This window comes from Ochotona princeps, chromosome 19 (genome assembly GCF_030435755.1).
Source record: "Ochotona princeps isolate mOchPri1 chromosome 19, mOchPri1.hap1, whole genome shotgun sequence".
Taxonomy (NCBI): domain Eukaryota; kingdom Metazoa; phylum Chordata; class Mammalia; order Lagomorpha; family Ochotonidae; genus Ochotona; species Ochotona princeps.
Genome location: NC_080850.1, coordinates 31,311,065 through 31,331,293, shown reverse-complemented (window position 1 = coordinate 31,331,293; position 20,229 = coordinate 31,311,065). Strand labels below are relative to the sequence as shown.

At 57.1% G+C, this 20,229-nt stretch overlaps 1 protein-coding gene across 5 annotated transcripts in view; it reads right to left on the bottom strand.

Annotated features, from left to right (window-relative positions):
* Positions 1-1,137: 1,137 nt before the first annotated feature.
* The window catches only part of NRG2 (neuregulin 2), a 218,419-nt gene continuing 199,327 nt past the window's right edge, over positions 1,138-20,229 (bottom strand). Inside the window, exons 6-12 of one of the 5 annotated variants that reach the window (XM_058677466.1) lie at positions 14,622-14,680; positions 10,404-10,427; positions 7,263-7,365; positions 5,718-5,841; positions 5,295-5,422; positions 4,633-4,860; positions 1,138-2,925 (exon numbers count right to left, since the gene is read on the bottom strand). In XM_058677466.1, the coding sequence (XP_058533449.1) occupies positions 2,169-2,925; positions 4,633-4,860; positions 5,295-5,422; positions 5,718-5,841; positions 7,263-7,365; positions 10,404-10,427; positions 14,622-14,680 (1,423 nt within the window). In that variant the 3' untranslated portion in view covers positions 1,138-2,168. Of the gene's footprint in view, positions 2,926-4,632; positions 4,861-5,294; positions 5,423-5,717; positions 5,842-7,262; positions 7,411-10,403; positions 10,428-14,621; positions 14,681-15,052; positions 15,130-20,229 lie in introns of all 5 variants that reach the window. The other 4 variants (XM_058677465.1, XM_058677467.1, XM_058677468.1 and 1 more) reach the window with 4 other exon arrangements.

Here is a 20,229-nt window from a genome sequence, read left to right as displayed (position 1 = left end):
TTATGTGTCAGCTGGTGGGGTGGTGCTTCGTATGCAATGACTACTTGTGGCGGGTCTTGGCATTACCATTCTAAGGCCCTCTGAAGTTATACAACTCACAAGGGCGCAGGAGGGCTCTGATGAGGCCTACTGCTGCCTGAGTCCTCTCCTCTCTTGGGTTCACACTCCCCACTTCCTGGTGTGCACAGGCACACACATGCACATTCATACTCATATGTATTCACACACATACACATGCAAACATATATATATATATATACATATATACAGGTGCGCACACACTCATACTCTATGTATTTATACACATACACAAAAATACATATACACATGCATATACCCAGGCACACACATATACAGTCACATGTGTATGCAACACATACATATACACATGGATACACTGACATCACACACACACGCACACATACACCATCTGTTTGCCTTAGTTGTCCCTCTGCCTGGAACTTAAAGCTCCCTGGTATAACAGGTGACTAGCCAAGGAGACAGTCTCCTTAGCCCAGGCCCTCCTTCTTCTCTGTGCTGGGGCTAGGATTCACATACAGCTCCTCAGTGGCTGCGGGTTTGGACAGGTCCTGGCTCTGAGGGGTACAAAACTGGGCAAAGAGCATCCCCTGTGGGCATGAGCCATGGCAGCCATGGCCCGCCTGGCAGCCTAGGCAGCCATTATGCCACCTTGCAGGTCCAGGCTGTGCCTGTGATATGCCTAAGGCCCCAAGGGGTCATCTTGCCTCAGCTGCCCAGTGTCCGTCCCACAACCCGCTACTCTTCTCTCACCTGGGCCCGGAACTGGTTGCCTCATGGGCTCGGCAGCTCTGGGGCAGGAAGTGGGGCAGAGTTCTGGGCCTGGGTTTGAGGCAGAGCAGTTTGCGTCATTGCCTTGGCCAGGTTCCCCTGAAGCCAGGGGGGACACCTAGCAACTGTGCCCAGGTGAGTGAGGAGGGTTGGCACTTGTCCTGGGAACTGGATGGGACTTGGGAGATTAGAGGGTGCTTTCGTCCCAGGACAGCCCTGGCATTCTGCAGTCTGCATGCTGACCTCTGTCTGTCTTCACCAGGGGGCTAGGCACACACAGTCAAGCAGGAGTTGTTTTTAATTTTATTTATAATATAAAAATGTTCAAGTGTCAACAGTCAGGTGTTCAGACATCTCAGGGCAGAATTCCCATTTGTTTCTGCTTGGAATTTAATATAACAATAACCTTTTTGACAAATTAGCAGTGGACTCAGTTGTGGAGGTGAGTGAGTGGTTCTGGAAGGGGTTGGAAGTCACAGGTGTGGTGGTGGAGGGAGGGTCCTATGGTGGGTGAGAGGGGCTGTGAGAGGGTCGCATGTTCCTTTATTGCTAAAAAGGTGACTCATTCTTGGTCCCAGCGTGACCATGCAGCCAATCTAGCGTCTGAAATGCAAAGGGCATGCAGGCGGAAAATAGAAAAGAGGGCCTGTAAACGAAGGGGCTGCAGGAGCCACGCAGGGGGTGTGGGGGACTCTCTGGGCTTGGGCTGTTGAGGAGACCCCATCTCACCCCCTCCCCTGGCAGCTGTGAGGAGCCAGGGCCCTCTCCCCATTGGGGTTGCTGTTGGAACCTTCCTCTCCCTCCAGAAGTCACTGGCCCTGCCGCCCCTCATGCTCCCCGCCTTGGGGTCCTGGACTGCAGATCCTGCTGGACACAGGTTGAGGCGCCTGTGTACCCCCTTCCCTCCTGCCCACCAGGGAAGAACCCGTTCCCGTTCCCCCTTTGCCTGCTGTCTCGCACCCCTGTTGGCTGGGGATCCTACAGGGCCCCCTCCCAAATCGGCAACCCAGACTGCAGGAGCCCCAGATTAGCCGACAGCAAAAGGCACCACAATATAGGTTTCTAGTAAAGAGTCAAAAAAATTGGCCCATCTCTTTTTTTGTTTTTTTTTTTTTTCTGAAGCTGTAAATCAGGATGTTACATATAAATAGTTTCCCTATAAAAACGTCTTTGCCGTTATCTAGTATTATAAGACAATTTTTGCTAAAATGAAAATAAAACATTTTGTTATACTTTTTTCCTTTTATAGAAAATAAAAATATTTTTCTTTTTTCTTCCCCCTCCTTTCTCTCTCCAGTTGGTGGTCTGTCTTCTCCATGGACAGTGGGGCAGGTAAGGCCGAGGGGGTGGTGCGGCCCCTAGAGCGGCCCCGAGTCCTGCTTGGCCCGCGTGGACGGCCCACGGCTGTGTCTGCTGCTGGCCCGCGTGCTGTGGCTGTCCAGGGAGTAGTAAGTCCTGCTGTCAGCCGCCGGGCACAGTGGCGGCGAGTCCGAGCGCAGCGCGTCGTGTGCGGCGCGCAGGCCGAGGAACGGGGTGCTCTCGGCCGCCAGCGCCCCGTCCGCATCATCGTCCGAGGCCGAGCCGCCGCCGGAGCCGCTACTCAGCGACAGCGAGTCCCGCGCCGCGCGCGCGCGCTGCGCCGCCAGCCCGTTGAGGCGCGAGCGGCGCCAACGCCGGGGCCCCGCCGACGTCCTGCGGGACGCGCCGCGGGCTCGGGGAGGCGCAGGCGGGGGCACGCACTCCTGCGTGGTCTCGTATTCGTCGTCCTCGGGGATGCGGAAGGGGCTGGCCGGCAAGCTGCCCAGGCTGCCGCCTAACGCGCAGGCCCCGCGCCGTGACCCGGGCCCTGACGCCGCGGGCGGGTAGTAGTAACTGTCACAGCTTCGCTGCATGTCCGCGCTGGGGCCGGGGCCCGGGCCGGGGCCCGGGGGCGCCGGGTGCCACAGGAGCGGCTGTTGCTCGGCCAGGCGGTAGTTGATGGGTGCGGCAGGTGGCAGCGACACAGCATGCGCCGAGTTGGGGGACGTGATTTCGAAAGTGGGCACCTGTGTGGCCAGCGAGTAGTGGAAGTCCACGGGCGACAGGCGTGCAGGCGTTGTCAGGGCTGACACGTACCTGTAGGGAGAAGCAGAGGTGTGAGGCGGGGTCCCCCCCAAAGTAACCTCTTTTCCCAGATCCTGCCTGTGAGTGTTGGGGCAAGTCTTCTCTGTTAGGAAAGGTGTGGTAGCCCAGTGGGTGGAGAAGCTGGGGCGTTTTATCTGCAGAGGCTCAAGGACTTCTGCAGTTCTATAAGAGGCTTACCTTGGACCGGTCCCAGGTGCGCAGGAGTTAGGCTGAGAACAGTGCCTGACTTCTGGTGTCCCCAGCCAGGAGTAGACAAGCTGGGGTTTGACGCCCCTGTAGGGGGGACTCCTCCCAAAGCCTGCTGGCTTCCAGGAGGGAGCTGGTCTTAGACTGAAGCCAGAGCTGCCTACAGAAGGCACTGCTCACTTCAGCACATGGTCCTCAGCCCAGGGCTGGCAGACCCCAAGACCCTGTCAAAAGGCCCGCTGTGATGCTAAAGACCCCTAGTTTCTCCAAGTTGGCCCTGGGTTGCCACAGCCTGGGTCTCAGAGACCTGTTACTTTCAATTTGCCTCCACCCCCTTGGGTGCACCCATGGAGCAGGGGCCACCTCCTACCCCCATCCAGGCCTTCTGCACATGGCTCAGCCTGGCACCTCACTGCTCCCTGGAAGCTGCCAAAGGTCCCCACTGATACCTGCTAACTACCTCTCTTCCCTCTCCCACATTCAGATGTAATTAACCACTAAGGTCACCACACTCTAGGCCTCCTTATTCACGCTGTTCTCTTCACCCCATTCTGGTCTGCCTCTCAGCCTGCCTTTCGCAGAGTGGCCTTTCAAGGCAGAGCTTGAGGAGGCCCTTGCTGTGTCTTCACTGGGCATGAGTGCTCCTCTCTCTGGTCCCAGATAGCTGGATCTGGCCATGCTACCCTCTGTGCCCAGCCAGCTGCAGGTTCTTCACTCAGCAGCCATGTCCTTAAGGCCCCTGCAGGCACGGTATTTCCTGGGCCTGTCCTGCCTCTTACCCCTGCATCATCCCAGAAGTTGCCTTGGTTAGTAAGAACAGGAGCTAGGGAGGCTTGTGCCTGTGATCTTAGGTGGTCTTCACTGGACCCATGCATAGCAGGTGGTGGGCTCCCTTCCACAGCTGGGACTACCAGCTCTAGGTGACTGGGCTGGTCGGAAAGGCTGCTGCCCAGACTGCTGGTGGTGTGGTGCCCAGCGCCTCCTGAATGCTGCGAGTAGCTCATCACGAGCGGGGAATGGCACCTGCCATTCCCCTTGCAGCCAAAGGACAGAGCAAAGTGGGGGCCTGCTCCCTGGGATTCTTGGCTTGAAGCCGGGGAAGCAGTTTCCTGGTTCTCAGGACAGTTGTGGCTTGGGGACTCGACTCCTGTGACTGATTCTGTCGGGCTCTGCTGGTTCCTGGCTCCTGAGGGTTCTGCACCAGCCAGGCTGCAGACTGCCTCCACTTCTACCCCAAATCCTGCATGGGGTCTTTATGTTCCAGGCAACTCTGGCTAGGGAGACCATGTGTTCTGGTGTGGCAGCGCCTCTGTTGCTTCTTGATGTTCTGTTGCACTTAGTAATGTCATCCCCTCCTACTCCAGAAGGCATCCTGAGTAGCACAGTGACCAGCTGTGGCTGCAGCATGGCATGCTTAGCTGGTGGCCCCTTGAGACCCTGACATTGGAAGAATGGAAACGATGTTCTTGGGAGTGTGTCGGAGGGTCTGCATGGTGGTGGAGTAGGACTGACCTCTCACTGTGTGGGGAGTCCCGCAGGGAGTCCACGGAGTCATGGTAAGGTGGCACGGTGGCCCTGCGCCGCTCCTCCAGGTTGTAGGCTGCTGCCCGCCGGGCCCGGGCTTCCACACATGCAGGGCTGTTGCACTTGCTAGTGCCCACTGATGACAGCATGATGCCCGACTGGGAGTCAGACGTCAGGCTCTCGGAGCGTTCCAGGCTCCACGTGTGGCTCTCGTGTCTGGAAAAGCCAGATGGGATAAGGTGAAGGGTCAGCGGGGGGAGGTCTTCTACCCTGGCCTGTTTTGTGGTACCTCTGTGGCCCACCCTTGTGCTCACAGGAGGTCTGCAAGGTGTGAAGGGCCTTCCCTTCTCTGCCACCAGTTTTGCCTCAGAGCCCCTGCCCACCCACACTGCCGACATTTGCTGCTTTTGTTAGAAGCTGGGGCACAGTGCCCAACAGGGGGAGCCCAGTCTAATGCATAGGGCTCCCCAGGAAGGAAGGGTCCAAGTGTATGTCCATCTCTTGGCCAGCTTGCAGAGAAGGCTGAGGTGAATGCTATCAGGGACCAGTCTCAGCAGAGAGAGTGGCAAGTGGCTCTGAGGGTTGGAGGAGAATGCATTTATGGCAAAGTATAGTAATCTACAGGTGTCAGGGGCCTTGTTGGGGCTCACCTGTGACTGGAGGTGGGTGTGGCTGTGGAACAGTGATGAGAAGGAGAACAGGAGTGGCTCCCGGAGAAGGTGGTCTCAGTTTCCCTTGGGATGACGTGGTCTGTGGCGGGCACGTTCTTGGAGATGAACTGCAACAGACACAACATGACCAGAGTCAGTGGGCAGGGCCCCTGGACTGCAGGCTGTCTGCTGCATTGGTGGGGAGATGATGACACTCAGGTGAGGTGGGCTCCCTGGGGGCGGTGACCCGATTGCGGGAGATCCCATACTTTCCAGGGAAGTGGGCAGCATGAAGCCGGCCACCGTGTGGTGCTGTGCCCAGCACAAAGGCTGATTTTGGCTGGCTGTGGTACTGGCCTGCCCTTGCAGGGAGCATGAGAAGGCTGGTGGTGAGGGCTCAGGGGGCTGGGGAGCGCCACTCACGTCTGCCATCTGGATCTCCTCAGGGTCCAGCCGGGGGTGGCTGGGCCCATTGGCTAAGCTGCGGTTCTGGTGGGCTGGACACATGTTCTGCCGGATGTGGTTTTGCATCTGCTTCCGCTGCTTCCTGCACAGGGTAAGGATGGGTGAGTACACAGCTGCTCCTCCAGGAACCCATCTCACCTGCCTTGTGCCCTGCATACCCCAGCCCAGCAGCACCTGGGTGGGTGTGAGAACACCACTGCTATTTAGTTCGGTGACCCTTAGAAAGTTACCGAGTTCTCTGTCCCACTTTGCTGATCTGTAGAATGGAGGGGTCATTTCCTCATGCAGTGACTACTGATGGTTAAGTGGATATAAGGTACTCAACCACAGGCCTGCCTCCCTCCTGTCCTTGTCACTCATGTGTTGCTGCTTGACTCTCCTATGTGCCGGATCCTGTTTCCCAGCAGTGACTGCAGGGAGACAGCTGATAAACACGTTAAGTAAAGACATAGGGCTGGGCCCGGCGGCGTGGCCTAGTGGCTAAAGTCCTCGCCTGGGACGCGCCGGGATCACATATGGGCGCCGGTTCTAATCCCGGCAGCTCCACTTCCCATCCAGCTCCCTGCTTGTGGCCTGGGAAAGCAGTCAAGGACAGCGCAAAGCCTTGGGACCCTGCACCCGCATGGGAGACCCGGAAGAGGTTCCAGGTTCCCGGCTTCGGATTGGCGCAGCACCAGCCGTTGCGGTCACTTGGGGAGTGAATCATCGGATGGAAGATCTTCCTCTCTGTCTCTCCTCCTCTCTGTATATCTGACTTTGTAATAAATAATAATAATAAAAAAAGACATAGGGCTGGGGTTGAGGTGCAGTGGACTTGGAAAGCCTGTATCCGGTACTGGAGTGCTGGCTGGAGTCTGGGTTACTCTGCACTTCCCTGCTAATAATGTTCCTGGGAGGCAGCAGATGACAGCCACTTAGGCTCCTGCTCTTGGCTTCAGTCTGGCCCAGGGGTGCCCATGCGGTCATGTGGGGAGTGAAGCAGCGCCTGGGAGATTCTTGTGCTCTCTACCTCTGCCCCTCTGCCTTTCATGAAGCACTGAACTGGAGCCTGTGAGTGAAGGGCTCTGGAGGGCTGAGGGGCAGAGCTGGGGCCCTTAGTGTGGATACCCAGCGGCTCTCTAACCACATTGCTCCTATCTCTGCCTGTGTCCCCTTGTGCTCCACCCCATCCCCAGCATGCTGCATCCTGGGAGAGCTTGTTTCTGATACCCTCCACCCTGCCCTGCCCTGCGCCTTGTACTGTCTGGCCTCTGGGCCTGTGCACCTGCTAACTCCCCACCTCACAGCACCCAGCCCAAGGCTGCCTCCAGCTGAGGGGAGCTGTCTTTCCTGTGACACTGGGCTGCGTGCACAGTTAAGTGCCTGCACAGCACCCACTGGCCTACAGAGTGTGTGTGTAAGTGTGTAGAAACAATGAGTACATGCAGCAGGGTCAGAGTGGGGCTGTTGAGGGTATGTGCTCCCAGTCTCGGGACTTCCCCCAGTTGTGTGGCCGGCACTCACTTGGTCTTGCAGTAGGCTACCACGCAGACGATGCCCACGACCAGCAGCGCCACGCAGATGCCCGTGATGGTCAAGACCCTCTTCTGGTACAGCTCCTCAGCTTCTGCAGGGGCAGGGCTCGTGTGAGGGACATGGGTGTGGGTAGAGCCTAGGGGTTGGTGCAGAGATTGCTGGAGTTGGGCCACAGTGCCTTCCCATTCCTTTCCCTGCAAAGCCTCCCCCTTCCCACATAGGGTTCTGCCACCCCTAACTATCCAAGTTCATCTTTGCAGCCTCATGCCTGCTCAGAACACAGGGAAAATGCAGAGGGTGGGAGGAGATGGAGTGGAGGGGGAACTCCCAAGATCACAGAATGGGAGGTGATGCACCCAGCCTGGCCTAGCACCCCTACCTGGTCCTGCCTCAGCGTAGCAGCTGCAAAAACCTGGGTGTCTGGGGGCATTGCCTTTCAAGGCAGTGACAGTGCAGACCCAGGCAGAGGTGGGCCTAACCATCTCCTACTTACTTCCATGAGAAGGAAGCAATGGGCTTAAATATCAGCCCGGAGGCTGGGTGCAGGAGGGCTGCCCAGGGCAGGGGTGCAGGAGGGCTGCCCAGGGCAGGCACTGGGATGCAATAGCCCAAGCTCCCTGTGAGGAGAAAGGCCTGTTTCACCCTTCAGCCTGCTCAGGGTCATGTCCTGGCCGCTGCAGCCTCCTGTCTGTTGTAAAAAGCTGGGCAGTGGTGTCCCAGCCCTTGCCTTGCTGGCAAACTGAGCTAGGCTACCCCTCAGCTCTCAGAGGCCTGGCCCTGCACTTTCCCTGCCCACCCTTCTAAAGCAGAGACAGCAGGAGGAAGAGGAGGAGATGGTGACTGCACTAACAACGGCAGGGCTGTAGCCCAGGGCCTGCCCCTGCAGCCAGTGGCTGGCCTTGCCTTCCCCAGGGGAGCCTGGGAAATGTCCCTAATCTCTGGGACTTGAGGCCACTCCTGTGGCCTAGGGATCCACAGCAGCAAACACCCAGTGACATAGCCCTCCAGACCTGTGGGCAGAGACCCCCTTGCACATGTGTCAGTGCACGCTCTTCATCAGCAGCATTAGTCACACATTAGCATGCACTGGCACACAGCCAGGAACCCCAGCCTGGGTACCTCAGCCCTGGGGCCGGGCTCCACTCGGCGGCCTTCAGCCCTCTGCTCCTTAGTCCTCTCCAGTATCTGTCACTCCTCAGGGAGCTCGAGTGGTGACCACCAGTAACTTCCATGGCACCAAGTCCTGTGGTCACTGCCTCCCCCTCAGCTGGCTCCTCCCCTTGGGTGTCTACTGTCCTGGTAGCCCCTTGAGGTGCTGCTCAGTGGGCTGACCTGTCTCAGATTCAGTTGCGGCTTCCTGCCCACTTGCCCTGACTCCCTCGCTGACCACACTAGGCTTGGACTTTAAATAAAGCACTCACTCTTTTGTCCCCTTAGTGTCATTTCTCCCTGGGTTCCATGTTTGTATACCTCAGGTCAGGGCTACACAGGATCCCCAGTTCCCATCCTCTCTGCACCTCTCCCTCCAGCTTTTCCTGTATGCTTCCCGAAGCTTGTGGTTCCTCCTGGTTCTGCCTTTCCTAACATCTGATCCAGCCACAGCTCCTGGGTCTGACCATGGCTCCCACCTGGATCCCAAACAAAGCTTCTCATGTCGGGGTGCTCACCTTCTGCTGGTCTTACTGCTTCCGTTCCTCCCTACTCAGTCCCCAGGCTGGGGCTTTTGTCCATCCAGGGCTGTGTCTACTGACAGCCACAAAGTGGAGCATTTTAGTTCCAAGCTTGAAGACTCACAATGGTTTCCCACTGCACAGAGACTGAAGCCTCTTGTGTCCTGGTCCTGGCCCTTCCTCCAGATGGCCTCTGTGGGCCTCTGCCCAGATCCCCGTGCTCAGTGCTGCTGGCTGTCTCTGCACTTGCTGAGCCCCCATCTGTAGTTGAGCCCCCTCCTTGGGAGTTTTGGGGGCTGGCTATTTCTCGCTAGGTTTTAGCCCATTAGGGGATAAGTGCTCTGCCACTGCAGTTGCTGCATTCCTGTTATCTGAATCGCTCTGGAATGTGAATGCTTGGAGTTGGGGGCTATGCCTAGTGGGTCTGCTGCACTGTGGATGTGTGCAGACCACCCTCCCTGAAGACACAAACCCCCGACTAACCACACACTACTCTGCACACACACAGAAGTGCAAGTGTCCCTTCTGTGCACATGCATCATGCCCAATACCTAGCAAAAAAAGTATACATATTTCTATTCCCAACAACACATGAGCACGCACACCCCCTTGCCAACTCCCCCCTCCCCTAGCCTTGCATGACCACATGGCACATGGCCACCTCTCTTGCTCTGCTGCAGTTAGTAGGGCTCACAGGTGCTTTAGCACAGGGTACCTCCCCAACCCTACCACGACAGCAGCCCTTCCATACCTGCAGGCTCTACACCATGTTGGGCTCCCAGCACACAGGGGCCCCTGTCCCTCTTCTGCTGTGAGATGCCACCACCAAGCTAGAGGTCGAGCATTACCAGCCCTGCATAGTCCCGTCCCAGGGGCATGGAGGGCCCGTGTCAGTCTAAGCCAGGGACAAGAGGCAGGCAGCTGTGGCCAGCCCAACCCAGATCCCTGCTAGTCCATGCCATCCTGTGGGCAGGTCTTGGAGGAAATGACAGCTTCAAGCATGTGGCCAAGCCTGACACAGAGATAGAAGGTAGGGACAGAGGCAGAGAGGGAGGTACCAGCTGGGTGCAGAATGAGAGGCAATGGAAGCAGAAATGGGAGAAGGAAGGAGGCTGTAGTCAAATGCAAAGGGATGTCTTTTTGCCCAAGGCTTGTCGCTGATACTGGGCCTCCTGGTGCCCAGCCCTTGTCTGCTCGGCTTTCCTGTTTGAGGCACCTGAAGGGCAGGACCACACCCAGGGGGACACTGGCTGCATCCTGGGGCACCTATTCTTTGTGAGCTCCTCTGTGCCCAATCAGCCTGGTTAGCCTACACGTCTTGATGGGGCCTAGGGGGAAGTGTGGGAGGGTCCTCCCTTTTCCATTGTTTGGAAAGGAAACCAAACCTCCAGGACACGGGATGTCGGAGGCTGTGGGGAGGGCAGGGCTGGGTGCAGGGTGACATACAGGCGTTCCGTACCCTTCAGTTCAAATCCAAGGTGCTCTGGCAGTTCAGAAAGAGGAGGCCGAGATAGGGAAAGGTGGAGGGGGAGGAGAGAGAGAGAGAGAGAGACACGTTGGTCAAGACTCTTGGGACAGCGGCAGGCAGCCTGTGAGGCGAGAGTAGGTTAGTCCTGTCCCCTCCCTGGCTCCCAAGCTCTGAGAGCCTCCAGGGGCACAGGGAAAGGCAGGGTTTGGAGAGGAGCTGTGCATTAGTAGTCGGTGGGGACGCAGAGGCGCAAAGTCAGGTGCAAATGTTCCTTGGGAGGAAAGGGTGAGTGGGGTGAGGGGTCCCAGGATCCCCCTTTTCCTCCCAGCACTCTCTGGCCCCCTAGAGAGGGCTTATCCTACTCCTTGCTTCCACAAATTGCCCCTATGTTCTGTTCAGACAGGTGCCCGAGGTCACACACCCTGCCTGGCTTGTCCATCTCCTGGGCCCTGGGTGAGAGGCTTCAGGCAGCAGGCCCCTCCTCTCTGTGATACCTCCAACACTCAAGAAGGCTACAGGTCTGCGACTGATTTTCCTACTAAAAAGCTCATCCTGCAACTTCAAGACTAGAGTGGGTTTACTTGTGAGACTCCAAGCTCCTTCATCAGTCACAGTGGACCATCTTGGAAGTGATCAAATTAGGGACATGGGATTCCAGGGTTCTGTGCAGTGGATCTGCATGCCGTATAGGGGCTGGAGACAACAGCTCTGCTGCTGACCTGCTGTGCCACTCTGTGAGGTGCCCAGCCTATCCCAGGCTCAGTCTGTTATCTGTGACATGAGATCAGACTTGGCTGTGGGCTCTGGGGAGGCTTACGGACCTGGCTGTGCGTCAAAATCCTCCAGACCCGGGGAGTCAGGCTCTGGGATGGAAGCCCAGAAATCTCAGCAGTGTTTTGCAAAAGTTCACCACCCTCCTCCTGCCGCCCCATTCTCTTGCAGCAGCTAGGCCCTGCCTGCAGGCCCTGTGTTTGTGGTGTCCCACACTTGCTGCATGCAGTGCTTAAGTCCTCACCCTACAAAAGTGCCTGTGCCCAACAGAGGATGGGGGGCAGGCCAGGACAACAGGGCCCTGCTCCTGCCAGCCAGCTTCTGCACATGCAGTCAGCTCGGCTACATCTGGCAAGGGCCTGACATTGGGTCTGAGCATAGCGTGATCAGCAGGAAATCCCGTATGTTATCTGCCTCCACGCACCCTTGGCTTCTGGATGGCAGTTGCAGAGGGTGGGGGAATATGGCCATGGCTCTGAGCTGCAGGGTATGGGGTTGGACCCTGGTGCCAAATGGAGACCACACAGTAAAATGCTAGTCTCTTGGCCAGATGCCAGCCCTCCACACCTGTGGAACCCAAAGCTGGGGGAGTGGTGAACTCTCTTGGATGTCTGGTTTGTTTGTGGCCTTCTGACTGTGTGTAGGACAGTCTGTGCACTGCTCTCTGGGCCCTCCTAAGGCTGATGGGCTGTGCCAAGTGCACAAATGGCCAAATTCAGGGACTCTTGGGGCATTCTTACTTAGCGGCGGCCTACAGTCCAGGAATCTTCCAAGAGCATGTGCTGTTTCCATACCCGACCATGCTCCCCTGAGAGAGCAGCATGGCTTGGCCTCAGCACCTGTGACGCTGCGAGCTCTGGGCCCCACTTTGGGACAAGGTGATTGTAGCAGCTGAGGAAGCCAGGCCCAGTGGTGGCTAGGACACCTTCCTAAGGATGACCATACAGCAGATGAGAGGCTGAAGGGAGGCTGGAGGCCCTGTTTTGGGTCTTTGGGGCTAAGTTATGGCTATTCTCACCACTGAGTTCTTGGGGCAGGACTGCCTGGCCATTCCTGAGGATAGTGGCCATATGGGCAGGGCTCCCAAAACTCTTGTAGAGTTTCCTGTGTCATTCCTCTGAAGGGCCTTCTGCTTGCACCCAAGGGCAGTGCTGTTTTAAGTGTCCCCGTGGTAGCCGACATGACCTGTGAGGTCAGAGGATGTGGCCAGGGAACAGGAGGACAGCCTTGGGGTTCTGAGTGGCCCTTGGCCTCGACTGCTGCTACTCCACTGAGGGGAGGGCACCCCTCACTCCTGCACAGGAGGCTCTCATTGGCCAGAAGCTTGCATGTTGACTGCTAACCATGGCCACCCGATGCTGGAGTGCCCCAGGACCAGGCTTACCCAATATGCAACTTCTCATCCTTGATGTGTGTTAATGATACATGGTCACAGAGACCTGGATAAGGAGGCAGGGATGAATGTGCCATTATGAGTGTGTGCTCCTGGCATGCATGTGCAAGCTCATTCTCATAAAAGTGCACAGGTGGGCAAGCTTGGAGTCCCAGGGTTCGAGTACTGGGGCTGCCAGTGGGGTGCTGGAGGAGCTGGGAAGAACTGTTGTCACCACTGCCTCAGCTAACTTGGTCTGTGTGAGGGTGTCAAGCAGACAAGGGGTGAAGGTCTAAGCCTTGGCCCCGGCATGCTGGGGGTTGTCAGGCCTGGCTCGTACCCTTACACATAGGGCAGGCCCTCTGCTAAGCCCCACTTTGTAGATGAGAAAACCAATCCGCTTCCAGAACCCACAGCCCAGACACTTCAGCTGACACTTCACCCTGCCTGCTGGGGATGAAGTGTGGAAAGTGCAGCCATCCTCTACAGAAAGCCAAGGACCCAGGCAAGAAGGCCGGGCTGCACTTGCAGCCGCGTTCTGGGACTCCTGGGGCCCTGCTGAGCCTCGCAGCAGATCTGAGCTGAGAGCTGAAGCAGCCCAGCTGGCAGTGAGGTCTTGGACAGCAGCCTGTGCTTCAGAGTGCTGCTGGGCTGGGACTCCCCTTTCACAACATTCCCACAGCCCAGGAGGCTCTCGGCTGCGGAGCACCCCCCCTTCACCTGGCCCATGATTGGGCCTGGCTGCTCTGCTCTGAGCTCCCTCCTGCCTGCTGGCTGGAACGGACTTGGAAATTCTCCTAGAGCATGGGTTCAGCAGAATTCTGTTGTATCCTGCTTGCAGCCTCTGTCTTTATCCAGTAGTTGCCGGCGGGGGGCACTGCCTCCCACCTTCTGTGCAGACAGCTTGGGGCAAGACCCATCAGCCTGTACTCTGGGGGGCTTCTAGGTCCCTAATGGGTTGGAATGGGAAGAGAATTTCTTGGCTGTTGTGCTCCAGTCCGAGGGGAGCCTGGGAAGGCTCCTTTCTCTGGCCCTGAAACTTCAAACCCCAGGATGCCTTCTTGCCAAGGACTGCCCTAAAACACAGTCTAGCCTGGGTGCCACCTTTGGCGTGTCTCATAGTTCCACCCTCCAGCATCCGGGTATCACCTGGCATGCTGGCTCCTAACCGCTGTTGGGTCCCAGATGCCCTGCCTAGAAAGATGGAGGAGGTGGGTAGATGGGGCAGGAACCTGGTCCTCTGTGCTAGGTGAGGAAGGTAGGTAAGAGGAGTTAGGTGGGCCGACCCAGAGGCCAGTGCCAGTGAGCAGTTTTTTGCTCTACCTCCACCTGGTGGAGTTGGAAGGAACTGCTCTTATGCGCCAAATAAAATCCTTAATTTAACACATGAGGTTGCATCTCGGCTCAAATTTTTTCCCTTTGTTCTTTCAAAGCAGATGGGACAAACCAGAAAGCTCCAACCTCCAAAGTGAGAGAAAGGAGGGAATGAGATCTCCTGTAGGGACTCAGCTCAAAATGATCCTTCCTTCTCCCAGCTGGGCACTGCAGTGCCCTTTGAGCCCTATAGCCATGTGATTGACACTGGCACCCAAGGCAATCACTGCCCAGGCTCCTGCTCTCTCCATCCACTCCCTTTCCTCCCCATTCAGGTCCCCAGACCTAAAAGCAAATAAACCCACGCAAGCCAGACTGCAAGACAGCTTTTCCTAGGACCTCTCTCCCTCTTGAACACAATGCACACATGTGCACATACACATGCCCAGCCCCATTAGCAGCCTGATGCCCTCAAGCAGCCTTTGGAGGTAGGGGAGCCTCTCACTCTGCATGGCCAGGCTGCTGGAGCTCCACACCACCGTGTCCGGGCAGGATGGTGGTGTAAGGTGGTAGGATCCCAAGGTTGTCTTGGGCTCCTCTGCACTGGCTTTCAAGGGGCCCAAGGACTGTGAGAAGCCCAAGAAAGTCCCTACTGCCCTGCCGTCCCCAGCTTGCTGGGCAAGGCCATATCCCTCCCACAGAGGGGACTGCCAGTCACCAGGGAAGAGAAGAAGTAGAAGAAAGAGACATACTGGAGAAGTTGACCATTGCGAACTGCTGACACCTGTCCCCGGTGTATCCCACAGGACACCTACCAAAAGAAAGAAAACCAGAAAGAGAGAGCCAGGATAGCAAGCCACAGGCCTCGCCACACCCCAGCACGGGCTCCTGCCAGCACCAGCTGGGTTCCTCACCACTGTTACCATTTGTACTGGCCTGGCCACTCTGCCCCTTACCTGTAGCCCTGAACTTTAAACCCAAGGATTAGGCCAAAAATGAAAAAGCAAAACAAAACAAAAATAAAAAACAAATCAAAACACAAAAAAAGAAGAAAAAAAGGAAGAGAAACAAAAACAGCCAAAGATCAAAACAATCAACACCCCTGGCCCTAGGCCCTACATTGGGGGGCTGCAGCGGAAGCTTCCTAAGGAGCAGGGACTTGTGTTTGTATCTTCAAACATACTTTGCTTAGGATCTGGCATGTACAATCGCAAAGGCAGTTTCTCCAAACATCTCTGTCCGAAGAATCCGTTTGGACATCTGGAGAAGGAAAAGGGGAAAAATCACAGAACAAACTGGCATCACCCGCGAGGCTAAGGTCAGAAATCAAGCGCACAGTGATGAATGAGAAAAACCAAGTCAGGCACTTGGGGTCACGCTTGTCACTGAAGGGGCTGGAGTCGGGACTGGGTGGAGGGCTCGGGAACCACCTCACCAATCTCTAACACATGTGGCTCTGTGGGGGAGGGGGAACTGGGGGGTGCAGGGAGGACGATGACTTAGGAAGGTGGGGTCTGGGAGATGGGGGTAGCTGGCTGACTGCTCTGTTGTTGCCACGAGAAGTCAGAGCTGCAGTCCTCTGCAGGGTCAGGCAGCCGACGGGCAGGGAGCGACCAGGAGCCACAGCAAGCTTGGAAGGCACCCCTTGGGCTCCTGCAAGAGGCTCTCCTGGGCCCTGGGTGGTCCTGGAGAGCTCAAAGAAGCCTGGTGGTGCTGTGCCCAGGCTGCATGTCCATGACAAGAGCCAGCTAAGAGCTGTGGTATCTGTTCTCTTAGGAGTGTTCTGTGCCCACCTCTATTTAGGGCATCCAGTCCCAGAGCTCTGTACAACTGTGCAGACACTGGTCTACCCAAGACCACAATTGAGGTCACAGGATGAGTGCTGGACTCTGGTATGCCCTGAGCACATCTGACCACAGAAGTGGAGCCCAGTTGGGGGAGGACTGCCCAAGCACAGCAGGGGTGTGGGAAAAGCTTGGGGGGGGGGACGATAGAGGCAAGAGGAAGCCCAAGAGGAGCGGCAAGTACCAGCCTCTCATAGAGGGCCTTCCTGCCACCAGGGGCAGGGGAGGTGGTGTCTGCAGGGGAGATACTGGAAGCCTGCTCCCCATCAGGGGCTGCCTGGGAGCCCCTGCCCTGGCCCATGACTGTCCTGCACCTCACTCTCCCTGGGGGCTTCCCTCACTGCTGCAAGGCAGGCCCTCTTCCCCATCTCCCTGACCCTGTCCTTAGCCCCGTGGCCCACTGCCTTCTATTTTCTGCCTACCCTTGTACCCCACCCTCAAGTGAGTCCCCATCTTGCAGGTTTCAGGGAGACTTGCTGACCCTGTGCTCTTCTTGGCACTCCAGCAAGGTCACATAAGTGAAGTGGAGCTGGAGGGCAGGGCCAGCAGGCTTCATCCTCACACCTCCCGCCTCAAAGCCAGGTCTGTATTGGCCTTGCCTCTTGGTCCTTAGCAGGTGAGGTGACAGCAGCACCACTGTCAGCAGGAACCTGTGCACAGCAACCCAGGGGAGCCCTGGCCTTGGGCACGTGCTGAGCTGCAGCTGGCCCTCTGGACTTGGACAGGTGTCAGAGGACATTGAAGCATAGCCCTCTGCTGAGCTGGTGGCTTGCAGCAGCCCTTGTCAACACCTCCTTCCTTGGTCCCTGGCACTTGTCCCTAGCCCAGCCCAGGAAAATGAATGTAGTGGCCAAGGCTTCCTGACTGGCTTCAGCCAGGCTCAGCTGTTGGAAGCTGATGTTCACTTGGGATGGGGCTGGCCTGGGGAGGGGGAGAGGGTTTCCTGGACAGAAGGACCTTGGTGGCTGGAAGATGAAGACCCCGGAAGTCACTGCAATGACTTTTAGACTCCACGAGGAACAAGAGGGATCTGCTGGGAAGCAGGGAACACCATGTGTGTGCTGATCTGAGTATGTGAGTGTATGTGTATGTACGAGTGTGTATATATGGATGTGTGTGCATATAGATACATGACTATATATGAGTTGTGTGCATACCTAAGTGTGTATATTTGTGTGTTACACATTGTGTGTATATGTGTGTGTGTGTGTAAGAAACAAGGGAGTACAGGGGCAGGTGGGACAGAGGGTAACTTTATTCCCACTGCTGATAAGCAAGGCTGTTGTCCCGTGAGACCAAAGATAGCGGCCAAACCTGTGCCCCTAGTCCCATACTCAGCCTGGGCTAGCTTGCTTGCAACCTCACATCTTCCTTGGCCACCAACTTGCACTGTCACAGGGGACACCAGTGACCACAGCACAAATGTAATCTCTGGAGTAATGCCACCCTTCCTGTTCCAAGAAAGTAGATTCCTCACTGGTGGGGTGAAAGCAAAGGTCTCGGGTATGCATTGTCGGTGCAGGGCTGAGGGGCTGGAGTCTGCTGGGCTGTGGGGCACTTGCTCTTCCAGGAACTCCTGGGCACTCGTGATTCTCACTGTTAAATTACCTGTGAAGTCTGGGGCTTCCTTAGAGAGGGCTTGGGGTGGCTGAAGCAATGCCTCACTAACCTAGCCCACGACGAGGGGCTGGAGGCCAGAGCCTAGTGCCAGGATGGGAGTCTGAACTCAGATGGGGGTGTGGCAGGTGGCTGGTGGTTTCCATTGCAGCAGGGGTGGATCACCGGAGGGCCAGGGGCACAGAGGACCAATCTGCTGCCAGCCTTTCAGCTCTCCTGCCAGGAAGGTGTGTCCCAGCGCTGGAGAAGAGCAGGGTGATGGGGCAGACAGGAAAGCCCTGTGGGCTGCATCTGTGGCAACAGACGGAGCAGGGCATCTGCCTTCCCCTTTCCCCACCCCGCCTCCTGGGCCTCAGCTTCTGCTTTTGGTAGCCTGGGGATAATGCCATGTGTGCGGCCCTCACCCAGGGAGGGGAGGATGGAGGATGAGGTGGGCCCAAGCCCCTGGAGGGAGGGGGTAGAGATGTGTGGTGAGGACAAGCAGGCAGATGGGGTGGAGGGCAGGGGGAGGAGGATGAGCGATGGGGTGGGGGGAGGCATGCTACTGGTATGTGCACAGGGCTGTGGAGAGTCTTGTTCTGTCATCATCCCCTGAACCAGTCCCCAATAGTCACGCACCAACCGTGCTCAACAAACACATGGAGAGAAGAGGAGAAAGCAGCAAGAGGAAGGCAGAACCCCCTGTCTGGCCCAGACAGGGGACAGTCACCTTGATTTGGTCCCCCATTTTCAAATTCCCTTAAGTGTTCTTTGGTAGTACAAAATTCAGTATCAGTGACACTGTGTCTTTTGGCCGGAAGGTGCCTGCTTCCCAACACTGCCTGCGGGGTCCTGAACCAATACATAACAAGTATAAGAAAACCAGGAAGGAAAACTGACTCGTATAGAAACCGGAATGAAACTGACCAGAGTAGTTTCATTATCCAAGCTAAGCGGAAATGCAAAAAAATCAAAATAAAAAGTAAACAAACAGCACAAATGGTAGACGTGAGTTCCGTTTCCTAAGTTCTTTCCTTCCCATTCTGTTCAGGTGTCATCAGGAACCCCAAGAGGCCTGCCCTGCCCCCCTTCCCTCCCCGCTCGCCCACCCCCAGGATGACCTCTTGGCTCTGCCCTGCCCTCCCCACCCCCTGCCCTTCTCCAGCACAACTTGGAGGACCTGCCAGGGATCAACTTGGCCTGTATGGGCTGATCATTGGAGTCAGGGGATCATCCAGGTGCCCCGACTGGGGCACACTTAGGGCAACTGGGAGGGGGAGGGGCCAGCTCTGGGGGCCAAGGTCACGTTCTAAGCAGTGGATCCCGGTGGTCCTGGTGAGGGAGGGCAGCCAGGGCACCATCTCTGCAATGGCTCAGGCTTGTGCCCTCTGTTCCTCTCAGACTGACTGGGACATAACCCAGGACTCTGGGGTAGAGGAAGGGGAATTAGCTTGGTTGGCAGAGTCCTTTGGGTACCCTGATAGCCCATTACTCCCTTTCCTACACTGAGCTCTGGCACTGGACGCATGGGCTCTCATCATTCCCTTCAGCCCTGGAACCTGTCCTGACAGGCTAGGGCTTTGTCTGCCTGGGGCTTTGCCTGTCTGGAGCCAGGGCTCGGTTTAGTGCCCCACTGCTGGATGTTTGAGGTTCGGGGTGAAGAGGCAGGAGGAGGAGAAGCCTGGTGTGTCAGGGATTGAGGACAGTGGGGGCCATCTCCTGTAGGTCTGTCCCTAACAGTTCTAGCTGTGCATCAGGGGCTGCGACTCTGTCAGCCTCTTGGGGGAAGGGTGGCGGGTAGAGAGGGACTTATGGCTGAGAACTTCTGTGGAGGACCTACTGCTGCTCAGGTGTTGTCCCTGTCCCCGCAGGGAGGCTGGGGAGGGCAGCAGGTGAAGGGTAGGTTGGGGAGGGAGTCAGCCCAGGAGGCTAGTGGGGGCCCAAGCCACTGTTCGGCCCTCGGCACTGAGGGTGAGTGTGAAGGAGGTGGCCTCTGGAAGCCACGGGGCAAGGAAGGGGGCCTTGCCAAAGCCCTGGCCTCCTCACCAGTCTCCCATTCCTGGGAGGGCTGCAGCTGGGGAGGCGCAAGCAGATTTGGAGGTCAGAGTGGGAGATCAGAGGTCAAGCCCCCTACTCTGGTGGCCTCTGCCCAGGTGCTTTGGACCAAAACTATTCAACTGGGCCACCCCCACCCTAGCTCTCCCCACAACTTGGCTCATCTGTGCTGCCCTCCCCCAGCTACCCCCACTCCTTACACACCAGCCAGAGGACTTGCCAAGGGCCACTGGGGGCCTAGCTGCCTCGGAGATCCTCCTGGGCCTGAGCAAACCCCTCCTGACCACCATGTTCCTGTCTGCCCTGTTTGCTGGAGGAGGGGGAATGGGTGGGGGTGGTTTGGAGCTTCTACTGGGGCTGCGCTGACCTCCCCTTTGGGAGATGCCTCTCACCCTGGTGAGCAGGCTAGGGGAATGGGGGGCTGGGGCAGCACCCCAGGGCACATCTGAATGGGAGGGTCCAGCAGAGCAGACCTCTCCACTCCCCTGAAGACTGCAAGGAGAAAGACCCTCCACTACCAAAGGCTCTGCTTGAGCCTGGGAACAATGTTGGGAGAACTGTTGGGAGCAGGGATGGGAAGGGGAGTGGAACACGGGACACAGGGAGAGACAGCACCCAGTGCCTAGGGCTGTGGGCTAGCAGCTCCATCTCCCTAGGGTGTTGGAGAAAGTGGGGTCACAGGTGACAGAATGGGGAAGGCACTGCAGGAGTCCTGGTGTCCCTTAGAACATGCATCTCTTTTTGCTACAGAAAGGACTAGGAAGTAGGCGGAACTCCTGGCTACAGCCCTTGGAAACCCCTGCCAGTGGCCTGAAGCCCGCTTTGTCTAGAGCCCTCCACTTGTGCCCCAGCGTCTTGCAGCCCG